Genomic DNA, 18,858 nt, shown 5'->3' on the forward strand with positions numbered 1-18,858 from the left:
TATTCATCAACATTCTCTATGACGATGAAGAAAATTATTTTAAATTTATGTGAACTATCCCAGATCTTTACAGCTGGCTAACATGTCCTACTTACATCGCCTTATGATGTTTTCTTTTCTTTTCTGAATATTTTGAAAAAATCGCGTAAACGGTAGATGCATTTTTTAAGCATATAAGCCGGGAAATCCAGACAGTCTACCTTTAGAGTAATTGACTCTTAACGGATAATTGCGTAAGTAAAGATGTAAGAGCTTCTTCTTTCGTCCACTAGTCTTCTTTTTAAAGAAAAGCAGGAACGCCCCAACCACGATGTTGCGCTACGAAATCCTCCCTCCATAGCGTGACCTCTCTATATATAGATATAGGAGTCTTCCAAGACTTAGACATCTTCGAGAAGACTCCTTGCATTAGGAGCTATTTCAAATGAGACAGGAATGAAAGCAAGGCCGAGAGGGGAAGAGAATGGAATACTCGGGGAGAATCCTAGGACTTCAAGAAAGTCAGGTGAATGGTGCCTAGAGTCCGGAACCAAAATACCCCCAAAAAATACATTTTGAACCAAAATACCCCAACAAAAAAAAAATGTTACCAAAATACCTTTAGCGCAGTAATTTACTGCGCTATAGTGTCCCTCCCATTTTTTTCGGCCCTTTTGGTTAACCCTTCTTCCATTGCACTTTTTAACGTACTTTGACCATAGATTAATCATGCTTCGGGACTCCGAAACTTCAATATTTTATATAGAACCCTACTTATTTTTGTGCGATTAATAAGGTAGGATCAATACATCAAGGATACACAAAAGTTCGGATCGCCGTTTTAGTGGTTGAAAAGTGCTCGAACGCCATTTTTGTTTGAAGGCTCGGTGACATTAGCTTGAAGTTCTTTGCGAATACTTAAACTTGTTCATTAATAATTAATCAAAAGTTAGTCAAAATGGCAGCATTCATACAAAAAAAATAAAAATTGCATCATTCATAACCTTGAGTAGATGAAAATACTTAACATACTAATATTCTTCAAAATAACAACATAATCATAAATTAAACTTAAAACTAAAATCACAACATTCTTAATCATCATCAGAGTACAAGTCCTCAATATCGTCCTCAGAAAAATATTGGCGGTTTCTTAAGACACATCTTTTTTCAGTAGCAGTTAGCTTTCTATCGGTTGATGATGCTTGTTCTTCGGCCAACTTTAGCATATAAAATCTACATCGTCTTGCCAGCATTCTGTTGTTTTCTTTTCTAATCCTTTGCACGGGAAGCTCGCAAGTTTCTGGACCTACTTGAGGCATGGTTAAGGAGTACTTTGTTGGGATTGGAGCGTTGAGATTTTTTAAGTCACGAATAAGATGTTCTGATTCGGCAAGCCGATGTGACCATTCTCGGCGTAAACCTCAATAATATTCCCTCGGATATGAATATTTCACACTGCAGAAATCATCATTACGCTCTATAAGAAGGTGGGGATTTAGCTCATCTAATTTGAAATCACTGGTATCACTCGAAAAACTGCTATGATTTGAACTCTCATCATCACTGCTATTTGGTTCTTTTGGAAGGAGTAAAGACCAAGCTGAGTTTCTACTACTTGACATTGAATATGGTGTAGTCTAATAACAAAAAAGGGCTACTTATATAGTTGCAAACCCCTAAGTACCCTCGGGGGGGGGGGGGGGGGGGGGGGGGGAGGGTCTTTATGACCCTACCTACTTACCTTATTGTAAGAAAAATATTAATCTTCATCGGACATTCCGAATCTCACTTGGATCTAAATCTTGTGCTACCATGTATAACATATTCTACCCTATGGTAACGTATTTGCATCCGATTGTTCTCTTCGCGAAAACGATTAAGAGCCAAATTAAACTCTTGTGGAGTTCCGCGAGGCATTGACATAGCACTTTTTTTTGGGCGTTTAAGCCCTACTGACGCTAACTTGTGCTCCAGCGCTGCAGCCTCCCTAACACGCCAATCCCACTCCTCTCTCATTTTATTATTGTTTTCTCGATTGAATCTATCGTTAGGGTTATTTGAGTAATGAAAATCATCATCACCTAGTTCCTAGGACCTACCCATTTCTTCAAAGATGTTTGCTGGAATGAACGATATAACACGATTAATATCTCTAAATTGGTCAAAACATGACATAGTAACTCAATTTTGTGTGGAATGTTGTGTGGTTGGTAACAATTATTCGTCAAATTACGTTATACAAAGTTTAATTCGAATCATGACGTTTTTCTGTTTGACAGGTGAAGTGACAATATGATGCACAGTAGAACGCAGTAAAATACTGCGTTATACTAGTATAACGCATTAAATTACTGCGTTATACTGCATAACACATGAAATAACTGCGTTGTGACAGAATATCGCGTTAATTTATTGCGCTATTCTGACATAACACAGTTATTTCATGCGTTATGCAACACTCCGTACTTAATTTGATTTGACGTAACACTGCAAGACACTGTAATTGCATGCTTGCGTTGGTTCTATATTCAAACTTCAAATCCTATTAATACCGAGTTCGTATAAGGCAAAAAAAGCAAAAAATTCGAAGTTTCATCTAGTTTTTGCATTTTTGTATTCCTTCTAAATTATTCAAAATATGACAGATGTTCCAAGAATTAGAGTTTCTTCATTTTGGGAAGGACAAATTATATTCGAGGAAAATAATTTGCGCTATGATTCTTCCCTAAAATACCATGTTAAGTTTCCACTTGACTTAAAATTCTCAAAACTACTCCAAGCCTAGTATAATAGACTACAAGTTAGTAGAAGTGATTTTGATCTAAATATAATTGGAATATATCCAATGTCATTTACGCCGCAAGGTGTAACTAATCATGGACAGTGGTACATAACTTTAAACGTCCTTGAAATGTATATAGAGAAGGTGCCCATTAATCGACTTGAATTCATGGCTAGGGTTCCTCGGGAAGCTCGAAATAGACCTCGTCGGGAAGTCCCGTCTATAATTCAGGCCGAAGTCACTCAAGCGGAACCTACTTATCAACACAATTACCCTAAAAGCATTTTGACTATCATTTTGAACAAGTTTAAGTATTTTCATCTACTCAAAGTTATGAATGATGCAATTTAATTAAGTTTTTTTTTTTGTATGAATGCTGCCATTTTGACTAACTTTTGATTAATTATTAATGAAAAAGTTTAAGTATTCGCAAAGAACTTCAAGCTAATGTCACTGAGCCTTCAAACGAAAATGGCGTTCGAGCACTTTTCAACCACTAAAACGGCCATCCGAACTTTTGTGTATCCTTGATGTATTGATCCTACCTTATTAATCGCACAAAAATAAGTAGGGTTCTATATAAATTATTGAAGTTTCGGGGTCCCGAAGCATGATTAATCTATGGTCAAAGTACGTTAAAAAGTGTAATGGAAGAAGGGTTAACCAAAAGGGCCGAAAAAAATGAGAGGGACACTATAACGCAGTAAATTACTGCGCTATAGTATTTAACGGAGCCGTCCCCGTTAACTGCTTTAGCGCAATAAATTACTGCGCTAAAGGTATTTTGGTAACATTTTTTTTGTTGGGGTATTTTGGTTCAAAATATTTTTTTTTTGGGCATTTTGGTTCCGGACTCATGGTGCCTATACCCGAAAGCACATAAGCTGATATTCCAAGACTTTGAATGCGAACTAAATCGAAAGCTAATGGAAGGCTGGAGGACCTGACCCACTAAACTAAGAGCCTGTTTGGATGGACTTATGCCTATAAGCTGTTTGCAGCTTATAAGCTAAAAAAAATAAGTTGGGGTAGTCTAACTTATTTTTTTTTGTTTATAAGCTGCTTTAGATAAGCTAAGTCAAATGGGCCCAATTTTTTTTTTAGTTTATTTTAAGCACAAAATGACTTTAAGCTGGCCAACCAAACACTCAAAAAAGCTGAAAACAGCTTATAAGCAACTTATAAGCCAATCCAAACGGGCTCTAAAGAATAGGCGTATGGAGGAGTAGAGTTAGTTAAATTTGTACGGGACTTATTGCCTACACATCTACTTAAGGTAGAGTAGAGATTATTCATAAGAATTATTCGTAGTTCTCATAAGAAATGAGAGTACTTATACAACAACCCTTTAATTTCTATATGACTGTTGATTAAATTTCGAAGGAAACTCTAAATATTTTGTGTAAATATATATGTGTGTGTGTGTGTGAGCACTTATTGGTGATAAATAATGTAAATATGTGGTTAAAGAATATTTTGTCAATCTTCTAATTTAGGTTAGTATATTTTGTAGCCTAATAGGACACTGTAACGATGGTATATTTACCAACTCAATCAATGAGAATAATCACGGAATTAATCTCTTTCATGGTATCAGATACTAGGATTTCTTTTCCTACTCTTTCGCTGCCCTAATTTTTCCGTCGTCCTCTTCCTTTTTTTTTTTTCCATCCACCTTCTTGCCTTCCATCAATGGCAGACACTAAGTTCCATCCTGCTATGGCTGTCTCCAACATCAAGAATCACATTCCTATCATTCTTGAGATGGAAACGGATCATTATTCGGCTTGGGCCGAATTATTCAAGCTTCATGCCCGGTCTCACCGTGTCCTTTCCCACATTCTCCCAACCGTAAAGGAGAAGACTCCTTCCACCGACGACGAAAAGGCGTTGTGGTCCACCTTGGATGCCACGGTACTTCAATGGGTGTATGCAACTATCTTCACTGACTTATTGCATACGATCATCGAAGAAGATCTATCGGCAAAGGAGGCCTGGGATCGCCTCCGTAATCTTTTTCAAGACAACAAAAACTCCCGAGTCGTTGCATTGGAACATGATTTCTCTCATGTTAAGTTGCGGGATTTTCTGAACGCTTCGGCGTATTGTCAAAGACTCAAGACCTTGGCCGATCAACTCAAGAGCATGGGGGCTCCGGTGACCGACAACCGTCTCGTTCTTCAACTGGTGGTTGGCCTCACCGAGGCATACAAGAATGTGGGCACCTACATCTGGCAAAGTAAGCCTGTTCCATCATTCTCCGAAGCTCGGTCAAGTTTGTGCCTTGAGGAAAAGGCGTTGGCTGAAATGCATGATGACTCGCCCACGGCTGCTATGGTGGCTAATTCCCAACGTGAGTTTGATGACTCCACTCCTCTGGAAAATTCAGGTCTTTCTCACCATCATCGGGGCAAAAATAACCACAAAAATTGTGGCTCTAGCGGCGGGAAAAATTACGGCGGTGGCCGTGGTTCTGGCGGCGGCAGTGCCAACCGATGCCATGGTGGTCGTTCCTCAGGCGACCGGCAGCAGGTTCCCGTGCCGCAACAGTGGCAGCAGTCATCTTCACCGTGGCCATGAGGGTGGATGCCGCAATGGGCTCCCCCTTGCCCATATCCCACCAAGTAGTGGGCTCGGCCACAATAGCAGTGGCAGCCGCAGCCACCTTCTTCTGGTGGCAGGTCGATGGCCCAACCTGGAATTTTGGGCTTACGACCACAGCAGCAAGCGTATGCAGCAGCAGGTCCAACGACGCAGTAGACTCCGACTGATATTGAATCGACCATACACACGATGACGTTGAGCCAACCCGATCCAAATTGGTATATGGATACTGGCGCCACATCCCATATGACATCCACAAAAGGTACTCTCTCGTCTTATTTTAATTTGAGGGATCATAATACTGGCATTGTTGTTAGTGATGGTAAGTCAATTCCAATTCGAGGTTGTGGTCATGCTAAATTGCCTCCCCCGAACCCTCTATTATTATTAAATAATGTCCTTCTTGATCCAAAAATCATAAAGAATTTAATATCGGTTTGTAAATTTACTATTGATAACTTTGTAAGTGTTGAATTTGATCCTTATGGGTTTTCCGTGAAGGATTTCCGGACGGGGATGGCTCTCATGAGATGTAATAGTAGGGGTGTTCTTTATCCATTGTCCACCTTCAAACATCCCATCCACTCACCATCAACTTTTGCTGCCTTGTCTTCTACGCGTTGGCATGATCGTTTGGGCCACCCGGGAGCTTCTATTTTGGATTTTCTTAGGCACAATAAAAGTATTGAATGTAATAGTTCTAGTTCATCTAGTATTTGTCATTCTTGCGTTCTTGGTAAACATGTTAAGTTGCCCTTTGCTAGTTTTATTTCCGAGACTTTATTTCCGTTTGACATTATTCATAGTGATTTGTGGACTTCTCCCATTTTGAGTTCTATGGGGCATCGTTATTATGTTTTGTTCTTGGATGATTTTAGTAATTTTTTGTGGACTTTCCCTTTGGCTAGAAAATCTGATGTTTACTCAAAATTCATAGATTTTAAGTCCCATATCCTTACTCAATTTGAACGTCCTATCAAAAATGTCCAATGGGATGTCTTTCCGTCTTTCGTGTCCTCATACATCCTCTCAAAATGAGAAAGCCGAAAGAAAAATTCGTTCAATAAATAATGTCATCCGAACTCTTCTTGCCCATGCCTCCATTCCTCCATTTTTTTGGCATCATGCATTACAAATGACGACTTATCTCCTTAATATTTTACCAAGCAAGTTGTTGGGTCACAAATCCCCTTTAGAAGTCCTTTACCAACGGAAACCATCTTATTCTCATCTTCGAGTCTTTGGGTGTTTATGTTATCCCCTTTTTTCGTCTACTACTATTCACAAGTTGCAACCTCGGTCAACTTCATGTGTCTTTTTGGGATATCCACCAAGCCATCGTGGCTACAAATGTTTTGATTTATCCTCAAATAAAATCATTATTTGTCGTCACGTGTTATTTGATGAGACTCAATTTTCGTTTTCTAAAATCCACACTCCCACTCCCACCACATATGACTTCCTTGATGATGGCTTTTCCCCTTACTTGATCCGTCATCTCGCCACCAGCCCTCCTCCACCGCTGCCGTGTCCCCCTCCCCCGCTGCCCAGTGGTTTTCCGCCTGGTCTGGGCCAGCTGCCCACGCCACCTTCGGCTGGGCAGCAGCGTCTGCCTTCCTCTACGCTGGACCAGCCCGCACCTATGCCAAGCCAGCTTGCCAACAGCCCACAAAACTCCACCACTCCTCCTCCTGTCCAGCTGCCCCCTACCCAAACACGTATGGTCACTCGTAGTCAGTGCGGGATTTTTAAGCCCAAGCACCCATTTAATCTACATACGGCAGTTACCAGGTCCCCCATACCTCGTAATCCGTTGGATGTGCTACGTGACCCGAATTGGAAATTGGCCATGGATGATGAATATGATGGCTCTTATTAAAAATAAGACGTGGGAGTTGGTACCCCGTCCACCTAATGTGAATGTTATTCGGTCTATGTGGATTTTTACTCATAAAGAAAAGTCTAATGGTGATTTTGAGAGGCATAAAACCCGTCTTGTAGGTGATGGCAAAACACAGCAGGTTGGCATTGATTGTGGTGAGACTTTCAGTCTGGTCGTAAAACCAGCTACGATTCGCACTGTCTTAAGTCTAGCTCTCTCTAAGCATTGGCCCATTCATCAGTTGGATGTCAAAAATGCATTTCTTCATGGCGAGCTCAATGAGACAGTATATATGCATCAGCCAATGGGTTTTCGAGACCCATCTCATCCCGATTATGTGTGCTTGTTGCGCAAGTCCTTATATGGGCTTAAACAAGTACCGAGAGCTTGGTATAAAAGATTTGCTAACTTTGTTTATTCCATTGGTTTTGCTAATAGCAGGTCCAACAACTCCTTGTTCATCTACAGCAAAGGGCACGACTTGGCCTACATTTTACTATATGTGGATGATATTATTCTTACTGCATCTTCAGATAATCTCCGCTGTTCGATTATGGCACTTCTTGGCTCAGAATTTGCAATGAAGGGCCTAGGTCCTTTGAATTATTTTCTTGGCATTACGGTGACCCGTCACAAGGGTGGTATGTTTCTTTCGCAACGAAGTTATGCTTCGGAGATTATTGAACGTGCAGGCATGTCATTGTGTAAGCCTTCTTCCACTCCGGTTGACACTAAACCAAAGGTCAGTGCCTCTTCTAGCGATCTTTGTGGAGATCCCACTCTTTTCCGGAGTCTTGCAGGTGCTCTTCAGTATCTTACGTTCACTAGACCGGATATTTCTTATGCCGTACAACAGATTTGTCTTCATATGCATGCTCCACGAGATACGCATATGCTTGCTCTTAAACGGATCATTCGGTATATTCAGGGTACTCTTGATCATGGTTTGCATCTCTACCCATCTTCGGTCACTGATTTGATTTCCTATACTGATGCTGATTGGGGGGGATGTCCCGACACACGACGTTCAACGTCAGGTTATTGCGTGTTTTTGGGAGATAATTTGATATCTTGGTCACCCAAGCGCCAACCTACTCTATCTCGCTCCAGTGCAGAAGCAGAATATAGGGGGGTTGCTAATGTTGTCTCTGAATCATGCTGGATACATAACCTCCTCTTGGAACTACATTGTCCGGTCCCTAAGGCTACTTTGGTTTATTGTGATAATGTCAGTGTCATTTACCTGTCAGGAAATCCAGTTCAACATCAGCGCACCAAGCACATTGAGATGGATATCCATTTTGTTCGTGAGAAGGTGGCGCGCGGCCACGTCCGTGTCCTTCATGTTCCGTCGCGATATCAGCTCGCCGATATTTTCACTAAAGGGCTGCCACAGGTCTTATTTGAGGATTTTCGGGACAGTCTCAGTGTTCGTAAACCTCCCGTTTCGACTGCGGGGGTGTGATAAATAATGTAAATATGTGGTCAAAGAATATTTTGTAAATCTTCTAATTTAGGTTAGTATATTTTGTAGCCTAATAGGACACTGTAACGATGGTATATTTACCAACTCAATCAATGAGAATAATCACGGAATTAATCTCATTCAATTGGTTTAAATTCTGAATTCTCTAATAGATGACAAACCAATTAAAGTTTTTCGGGTGACAATAAGGAAGATCATAACTTATTTTTTTAATTGGTACGACTCCATTCTTGTTTGGGACTTCGGTTAATTCAGATTCTTTTTTTTTTCTTATAGTTCTGAAAAAGTGTGACCAAATGCTCAAAAGAAAAATACTAAAAGAAGACACAAATTTAATATTGAAGCAGCAGGTTGTCTATTTCCCTTCACATATTATATTAGGTCGAGAAGAAAAGTCCTCGTTGGTCTCAGACATCACACAAATTCAATTTCAAAAACATGGAATATCAATCATAATTATCTTCCGATCTTCCTTTGATTTTTTTAATCATTATCTTTATATTATTTTATCACACACAACCCTCTTTCTTCATTTATGATAATTTCTCTTTGCCCATAAGGGTTGTGGAGTAATGGTTGATACTTCATCCTTAACTAAGTAGTCTCGAGTTCGAGTCCCCTTGGGTACGGAGTCACCATTGTTAGAGACTGCTTTAGCCCCAATGTGGGACTACTCGGCACGAATTCAAATTTTGTCGGGCCCCAATGTGAATACTGGACCGGATGAGAAATTAAAAAAAAAATAGATAATTTCTCTTTAACCCCCATTTTCTTTTGCCTCACTCGATATCAAATATTTGTACAGGATATTTTTCAACCACACATTTGATTCTTTGCTTCTAAAAGGATTATCCCTCTAAAAAGCAGAAAAAGAAAAAATTAATATGGGGAAAATACATTAAAACCCCCCAACGTATAGCCAGATTAATTATGACGCACTCAATTTTTGCGGGCGACCTATTGCCCCCCAGTCTTAATTTTTCAGTATTTTAGTGACCTTTTCGACTAACGTGGCAAAAAAAAAATATGGCGAGTGAAAATGGTCCAAACGAGATATTTTAATAAAAATTAATTTTTAAAAATTAATTTATATTTTATCCTCTCACCCACCCCCACCCTCCCTCTCTTTCACATTTCAATTGTTAAATGCAATTTTTTTTTCTCTTTCTTCTTCTTTCTCCTCAATCACTGCCGCCGCCGCCACACCGCAGCAGCAGCAGCAACCGCCGCCGCCACACCGCAGCAGCAGCAGCAACCACCGCCGCCACCGCAGCAGCAACCACCGCCGTCGCCGCCGCCACACCGACGCCGCGCCCCGCAGCAGCAGTGGTAAATATAATTAATAATTAATAATTAATAAAAGAAAATTCAAATGAAAAAAAAAAGTGACAGTGACGTGGCAGCACTGTGGCACCAATGTGGCGGAGAGTGTGCAACACTCTCCACTGTGCAACTGGGCTTCAATTTTTTTTTTCGCCACGTCAGTCAAAAAAGGTCACTAAAATACTAAAAAATTAAAACTGGGGGTAATAGGTCGCCCGCAAAGGTTGGGTGCGTCATAATTAATCTGGCTATACATTGGGGGTTTTTAATGTATTTTTCCATTAATATGAGATATGCTAATTTGCTGAATGGGACTAAGATGTACATTTTTTTAAGATGTACATTGTAGGGTTTAAAATTTAGGTCTTACAGCTTATGAGGAGAAAAACACATGATGAGGATATTCATATGCAAGAAGTACTCAAACATTCGGAGCCATTTGGTTTTCCATTAGAAAGCAAGAGAAATTTTCTTTTATTCGAAGCATTTTGTGATCTTAAATTAATTATACACTTAAATATAATCACCGCGAGTAAGCATATGCTTAGAAAAGAATTTGAATTTGTAATTTAAGACGAACCTTAAATATTTGTGTGATCACAATTATCTCATTATAAAATGAGAATTTTAAAATTTTATTGTTTTTAAATATTCGAAGATGACATTCTTTGTTAAAGGGATCAAAACAAAAATTTATCACTTGAAAGACAACAGAGGGAGTACCAAAAAGTGGGACTGTGCACAGTTTGGATATATATGAGAATCCGAGCCGATCCATGCTATTCGGATGGTCGGATTTCGAATTCGGATGTTTGGTTTGGATATGACCTATTGACAAATTGGTATTTTATTAATTTATCTCTTCTTTAATCTTAGATTATTGCTATTTTTTTATTGAGAAAATAATGTATTTGATGTCGTTTATTTTCATTTTACAGGTTTTATGTGATTTAGAAGTGATCGGGAAAGAAATCAAGTGAAAATAGGTCAAAAAGAAGAAAATATCAAAAGTAGCTAGAAATGCAAAAAGGGACCAAAATTAAATGCTGAAATTCAGGGGGACTGTTTTGATCATATATTTATTTGAGAAGATTGGGAATCCATAGAAGCAAGACTTAGGGGGGGAAATCTTCATCTTTGGCATTCACACAAGTTTGGGAGCTAGGGTTCTTACATCACACTTTGGGGTTGAAGATTTGATTGAGCACTTTCTTGAACCTTTACTTTATTTATTAATTTCTTGTTTTGTATTGAACATCTAAGTGTGTAGTATTTATTTCTTCACCTGAATCTTGTTTATGAAAATATTCATGATTAAAGTTTGGATTAAAACTCTTATTTTGCCTATGTATTAAATGTTTTTTATTTTTAATGAAGTATGTCTTTGTCTCTTTAATTAATTTTGTTCTTTAATGTTTCTTAAGGGATTAGTTAACTTTAGGATTCGACCCTTTACTTCAATTTGAGCTCAGAAGAGAAAAATTGAAGTTGGGAAAGATTAATTAATAAGGATTTGGGGCTTTAAACCCCATCTAATAACTTGAGCTAGGAATAAAAAAGTTAACTTGAGATTCAATTGATTGCGCTTAATATCACACTCTAAGACTTAAAAAAGCTTAGAGAAAAATTCATTGATTTGGTTGGAAGACTATCAATGAGATGTTAGAAATCATTACCTATTAACATAAACTCGTTCTTAGTTATAAAATCATGAAATACATGAGACCGTTACTTGAGAGTAGTTTCCCTTGTATCCATGCTTGTGGCCATTGATCATTTTACTTACTTTCTAGGTTGGTTTATATTTCCGTATTAGGGATAGTCATTTCAAAATCAAAATATTATCAAGTGTTTGGCTTAGCATAGAAAGTGATAATTCCTTCCTTGCTTGATTGCCTATTATATTGTTTCCTGTGGGATTCGACCCTGACTCATAGTTGAGTAAATTATATTGCATATGAACGTGTACACTTTTTCTTTGAGTAGTGGATTCTGATGTTATCAGCTATGTTTTTAAAATTTCTGATATACGAATCGTATACGGGTCGGCACATTTTAAATCAATTCGACCCGAAATCCGAAATATATGAATACATATAAAAAGTTACACTTTCATTTTTAGGTTATTCGACATTTGTTTGGGATTTCAGTTTACTTTGTTAAAATTCAGTTTATTTTGTTAATGATTTGTTTAATGAACTTTCTTATACGTTGGTTGATGAAGATTATGAACTAGGTGTTAGGTTTTTGCCTTGCAATTTATTAGACATTTATTTGGGATTTAAGTTTATTTTGTTAAAACTTTTGTCTAATAAACTTTAAGTATTAATTGGCTAATGAAGATTGTGAACTAGGTGTTGGGATGTAGGTATGGTGCAGCAGTGATATAAGCATCTTAATAAGGTTAAAATATTGACCCGAACCAAACATCAAAAATTTGATTCGATATGAGGATAACTTGGATGGGTTTGCATTATATTTTATAAAATTCGAAATTATAATCCAAAATATGTTAAATCTGATTCGATCTGACCGATGAATAGACCTACCAAAAAGAAATCAAGTGTTCGTTCAAATTCAACACACGTAAAAAAAAAAAAAAATTAACGGAAGCAATATATAGTAGCTCATTTTTTAAAATTTATCTAATTTGTATAGAAAGTTATTCAACACTTATATCAATTTTAAAAAGTTAAAAGGGTAAAAAATGTCCTAAAAATATCATCCGTTATAAATTTGGGTCAAAAATATCCCGCCCGCCATTAAAGTTTTGAAATATACTCCTATCTTAACGGAAATCACCAAGTCCACAAAATAACCCGATTTCATTTTTAAACCCGATCCAATTATATAAAAAAACTCATATGCGACCGACTTATTCCCGAGTCCTGCATCTGGAGCCACTAGGCACAGGAGTGGATAACTCATATGAATTTTTTATTTAGTTGAGTCAGATTTAAATGGAGCGGGTTTTAAAATGAAATCAGGTTATTTTAGGGATTTTCGTTAAGACAGGGGTATATCTAAAACTTTAACGACCAGAAAGGTATTTTTGACCCCAATTTATAATGGATGATTTTTTTAGCTCTTTTCCCAAAGTAGAGGGGTATTTTCGACCCTTTTTCCTTTAAAAAATTTACTACAAATACGTGTAAAACAATTAAGATAACCACGAACAGTAGGGAGACACACCCTTTCATATTTTGATTGTTAGGTTAAGAAAACGTGTCAAAAAGAGTTCACAGCTAGCATTGAGCTTTGCAAAAGCATGTGACAGCATAGCATACCCAAGTTTAAAAGGGCCAAAAGGTGTAAACACCGTGTTAAAAAGCCTAATGCCATTTCCGTAATTAAACATAACCATAGGCCCTATTTGTTTCCCAAAATCTCTTTATATACGTACTTTTTTTTTATTATTGTATGATCACAAACTATACAATACATAATTAAGCCCCTCAATTTTTGCAAAATTTCTGTATTCCCCCAATTGTAGCTTGCTGGCTTTCTTATCTCCAAAAATCCAATTCTTTTTTCTCCAGATTATTAGTACTTTACAAACCCCAATTAATATCTTTCTTCACTGTTAAGTTTCTGCAATGGATGATCGCAAAGAGGTAAAGGAAAAAAGAAGAAAAGTTTAATGTTTGTTAATATGAATAGTTTGTTTTTGTTTTCTTGATTTTCTTGAGAATTTAGAGTTAGAAAACAGTTTCTTCAAGTTCATTATATGATCTTTGCTTCCATATTTTTGCATTTTTACATGAACAAGTCTAGCCCCTTTGCAAAGCTTTAAGTAAGCGTTTGGCCATGAAAATGAAATATTTTTTTACTTTATTTGGAATTTTAAAGTTGGAGTTGTCTTTGGTTATAGTTCTTGCAAAGAATATTTGATTGTTTTAACGTACTGAAAGTGAAAAAAGTGGAAACAGGGCTAAGTGTTTTCCAACTTCAAGTTGTAATTGGATTTTTCATGTTCAAACGCTGATTTTTAAATAAAGTGAAAAATTCTCATGGCCAAACGGGTCCTTAAGTTTTACAGGGCTTCTTTTATTTTCTTATTTTTTCTGAACTGTCTTGTTTTCATTTTTATGGATACCCTTTTGGGTATATATGAATCTTGAAGTTTGAAATTCTACTTCTTTACATCTTTGAATCATCTAATTGCATGAATCTGTAAATTTTGCTGTTTATTTTTTTTTTTGAAGTGTTTTTCTCTTTGAATCTTGAATGTATTAGTCCTCTTGAAAATCTCTTAGTAATTCTACTGTTTGAACAGTTCATTGTTGTAGTCAATCAAGAATTTGTTATTTTGGTCAATTTTAATCATGTTAACTAAAATATAATTGGGTACACAGTCAAAACTCTCAATTATTCTCCTTCATGCTATTCTTTTGTGTTTTTACCTTTTATGGGTGTCATGATCAACCTCAGCTATTTCCATCTTTTTTTTTTTTTTTTTGATTGGTGGAACTATTCTCTAAACTTTAAGATTAGTCAGTCTTTCTAATTTTTCAGCTGTCACTGTTGAGCAACAGTTGTTTGAAAATGTTAGGTCAGTGGAAGGCAAAAAAGCTGTGTACCTAACAGTTGATATCTTCCAGTTGGGGCCAGTCTATTCATTTCTATTTATGTTAATATTTATTAAGTTAGGTAGTTTATTTTGTGGATCTACTTCCAGATAAATGCGCACCTGGTTATAGGAATGTGGTGACTTAATCAAAGTTCTGTTGTCCCTCTTTGTGGCAATAAATTTGAATGCCTTAGTTGAATATGAAGTCACTTCCTCTTAGATAAGCATAATTTATGGAAGATATCAGGTGAAGAATCAAGATTGTGTTTAAGGGTGTGTTTGGTAAATGGAAAATGTTTTCAAAAAGTATTTTTCAATTTTCCCATGTTTGGTTGGTCAAAATTCTTGTGAAAACATTTTCTCTAGGAAAAAAGGTTTCGTAAGAATGAGAAAAATGACTTTCCTAGTAGAAGTAGGAAAACAAATTTCATAAGTGGCATTTCATTCATCCTCATCCTCAAGCACATCCAATCCCACCCTAACCCCCCCCCCCCCCCCCCAAAAAAAAACCACATAGCCCCCACCTCCATACTCCTACCCCCTACACCACCTCCATAGTGTTTGCCTAAATGTTGTATTAATGCTTTTGATACAATTTTTCTGCTTATTTATATAACACCAGAAACTAAATAAGAAAACCACCGGCCGGGGGTCTATTGGAAACAGCCTCTCTACTCGTCAAAAGGTAGAGGTAAGGTCTGCGTACACCCTCCCCAGACCCCACCGGGTAGGATTATACCGGGTATGTTGTTGTTGTACTTATTTTTCAAGAAAACATTTTCCTTCATACCAAACACACGCTAAGTTAGTACTTAGTAGTTGCATTTATAAGGAATAAACTTGGAATTCTTTGTAAGTTTTAGAGGTTAATGGTTTTCTTTTTCTTCTTCACAATGTCTAATGTTGTTAAGTTGGGTGGCCAAAAACTATACTTATTCTTGAACTTTACTAAGTAAAGAAACAATTAGGAGAATTTTGGATTTATGTTAAAAAAATAAATATATATATATTGTTAAATTGACTGTGAAATCTTTTTTAATGAACAGAAGAGTGCACCATGGCTATCAGTGCCACAATTTGGAGACTGGGATCAAAAGGGTGGTGTGATGCCAGACTACTCAATGGATTTCTCAAAGATAAGAGAGAATAGGAAACAGAACAAGAGGGATTTGTCAAGAGCCAGTCTTGGTAATGAGGAAGAACTTATTTCCTCAACTAATAGAAAATCAAATACTGGTCATTCAGCCCACAGTGATGATCTCCATTACCATCAAAACCACTCCCCAACTGTAAGTTCTTTAAATTCCAGTTCCCTTTTTTTACATTTGTACATTCCCATCTTAGTTTAAATGCTGAAAACGAAAGACTCTTGAAATTTGTGGCCTAAAATAAGTCATAGACATTTGTGTAGCTATAAATCAAATGAGTATTTTGAAGTTAAATTGTTAGTAAATATAGAAACTGTGTCATTCTTTTGGGACTGGAAAAAAAGGAAAGAATGTTACATAAATTGAGATGGAGGGGGAGTAGTTTTTTTTTATTTTTTTTACATTTGTACTTTCCCATTTGAGTTTAAATGCTGATAGAGTTACAGCAAAATGTTAGATAATTTTCTGAGAAAATATGGTATTGAATACATTGATCAGACAAGTAGTTGGCAGTTATTAACTAAAGGGTGTGACAAATAATATATAGTTGGATACATGTGGTGGGGCCATTGTGTTGCTGATTAGTAGGTTGCCTGCATGGACAACCCTATATTCTCATATAACTAAGTAATTTTCTAAAATAATACCAGCTCATGAGTATCTTCAGACAATGGAATAACAATTATTGTACAACCAAATATTGATTTGTATTTCTTATGAGCTTTAACATTGGGATAAGGATAGATATGTTGGCTTTTTTTTTTTCCTCCTTTGGCAAGGCTTGGTGTTGAAAAGTTGAGGCTATATTTAATAGGTGTATGCAATAACCAATTTCTGATGACTTTTGATGCATTAAAAGTTACTAATCTTGCAAACTCAAAACCAGTTGAACTCTTAGTTGATTATTTTGCTCACTCTCCAAAAATGTTATTGCACCCATGTTAGATCGTCCAAAAATGCACTACTTTTGGAGGATGTCTGGGCAATATAGGACTTGATACAAAAAGCAAAAGGCTCATTGATGGTTTAAATTGGGCACAAGTGTTGTTCCCATGTGGTGTTCCACTCATTGATGTATGATGGAAAGTGGTCCTCCCAAAAGGACCAAAATCACATGAAAACTATAAACAAGTTGCAAGAAAGTGATGTTTCCCTAATTTGGAGAAACCAATTTTTCTTGTCCAGAAAAATTCTTTAAGCAAAGCATTCCTGTTTTACTTGGCTGTGGAAGGTCTTAGAATGTTGGCCTTGTGTTGGAAACTATCAGTTCATATTTGAATACAACCTCTTCAAGACTTCCTAGTAGAATAGGAATCTTAATTGTGTTCTAGAAATCATGTTTGGTCATAAGTCATAACCATTTTTGTGTCTAATATACAATTTTCCTGTGGACCCTTGTTAAATTGGAAAAGCATAGCAAAGTCTGAACATCTAGAAAAAAAAAAATGAAACCTATATTTGCTAAGGGAGAGGAAAAAGACGAACACCTTGAAAAATCGCGGTATTTCTAATTTAATGTCTCTTAGTTGAATTGAAGCATTTTGCTTGTTTGTGCTTCTTCTTGTAAGCTTTAACATATGGTAAAATATGCACCATTGTTACTATGATATTCATTGCATTTATTTTCTTTTATCTTTTTGGTTGACAGACAAGGAGAAGCATCTTCAGCTACTTCAACTGCTGTGTGAAAGCTTGAAGAAGCTCATCGGATTGTTTTTTCGCGTATTTTTCTAACTTCTCTCTGTAATGATAATGTTCCTTCCTCAATGTTTTGATGGAACTCTTCTAAGAAATAGGACCTATTCTGGCTTATGAAGATCAACAATTGCTTGTCAAGTAATACCAATTGTGAATGCTCATGGTGATTATATCTTTTTGTCCTCTTTTTCTTTAGGTATACTGACTCGAAAATCTCATTTTTACTAGGCAAATAATGTTAAAAAGATTTTCCAGATTGTTCAAATTCTGAATTTAAGTTTGTAGGACCCTGGATTGAACACAACTGCAAGTAGAGCTGAACATGAAAAACCGAACCAAACCGATAATCACAAACTAAACCGGAAAAAAAAAATCTTGACATTTATTTGGTTTGATTTGGTTTGCTTTTTAAATTTAAAAATCGACTATATTTGGTTTGGTTTTGGTTTCAAGTATAAAAAAACCGAACCAAACCGACTTTATATATACATATTTTAAAAATTATATTTGTATATATATATGTGTATTTTAATTTTTTTATGAAAAAATTACAATGTATATTATGTTTTTATAGTCTTAGACCATGCTTTTGAAAAAATTACTTTGGCATATTTCCATGTTTATAGCAAGCTCTGGCAAGGAGTATTATATCTATAGACCAGTGAGTCACTAGTATTGTTCGCTACTTTGGCACGTTTTCATAGTAAAGATGTGGCAATATCCAGTTTTCTATTTCAGATAAGTTTGATTTGAAATAGTGATTACAATGTATTTTAAAAAACCGAGAAAAACCGAATAGTAAAAGCCGATATAGTTTAGTTTGATTTGGTTTGACAATTTAAAAAACTGACTTAATTGGTTTGGTTATTTTTTAAATAAAAATCGATCCAAACTGAACCGGGAACACCCCTAACTGCAAGTGCATTGCCAACCATAAAAATCCCACAAGAAGGGACTTCTCTATTTTCTGTATGTCTATTTATGTACATATATCAGGCTTTAAGATTCTTTTATAACGAAAACTTGGTGTCAACATGCTTTTTAGTCTCATTAAAAATGATCACATAATGGTCAAATTTGAATCTCATTACTACTACTACAACAACAATAACTCAGTGAAATCTCACAAAGTGGGGTCTGGAGATGATAGAGTGTATGCAGATTTTACCCCTATTTGGTTATCTTGAGAGGTTGAGAAGTTATTTTCGGTAGACCCTCGGCAGAAGGACAGGCAACTCAAGCGTAAACAAAAAATGACAAAATACTAACAAAGCATGATAAAATTGTCTGAAAAAAGGAAACGTAACTACCACAAATTTGAGTCTTATTATTAGGTAGAAAACTGAACAGGTTTCCGCAAAGTCATAAGACCATGTATGGGGT

The 18,858-nt window shown here is 36.6% G+C and overlaps 1 protein-coding gene across 2 annotated transcripts; it reads left to right on the plus strand.

The window, feature by feature from the left end:
- Positions 1-13,467: 13,467 nt before the first annotated feature.
- Positions 13,468-17,653, plus strand: LOC132614595 (uncharacterized). 2 transcript variants are annotated; one of them, XM_060329079.1, is made up of 3 exons: positions 13,468-13,673; positions 15,676-15,918; positions 17,426-17,653. In XM_060329079.1, the coding sequence occupies exons 1-3, from the start codon at positions 13,656-13,658 to the stop codon at positions 17,471-17,473; spliced, it is 309 nt and encodes a 102-aa protein (XP_060185062.1). In that variant the 5' UTR covers positions 13,468-13,655; the 3' UTR covers positions 17,474-17,653. The 2 variants fall into 2 exon arrangements, with proteins under 2 accessions (XP_060185062.1, XP_060185063.1); XM_060329080.1 differs by lacking the exon at positions 13,468-13,673 and adding an exon at positions 14,853-14,876.
- Positions 17,654-18,858: the final 1,205 nt, after the last annotated feature.

This window comes from Lycium barbarum, chromosome 10 (genome assembly GCF_019175385.1).
Source record: "Lycium barbarum isolate Lr01 chromosome 10, ASM1917538v2, whole genome shotgun sequence".
Classification (NCBI taxonomy): domain Eukaryota; kingdom Viridiplantae; phylum Streptophyta; class Magnoliopsida; order Solanales; family Solanaceae; genus Lycium; species Lycium barbarum.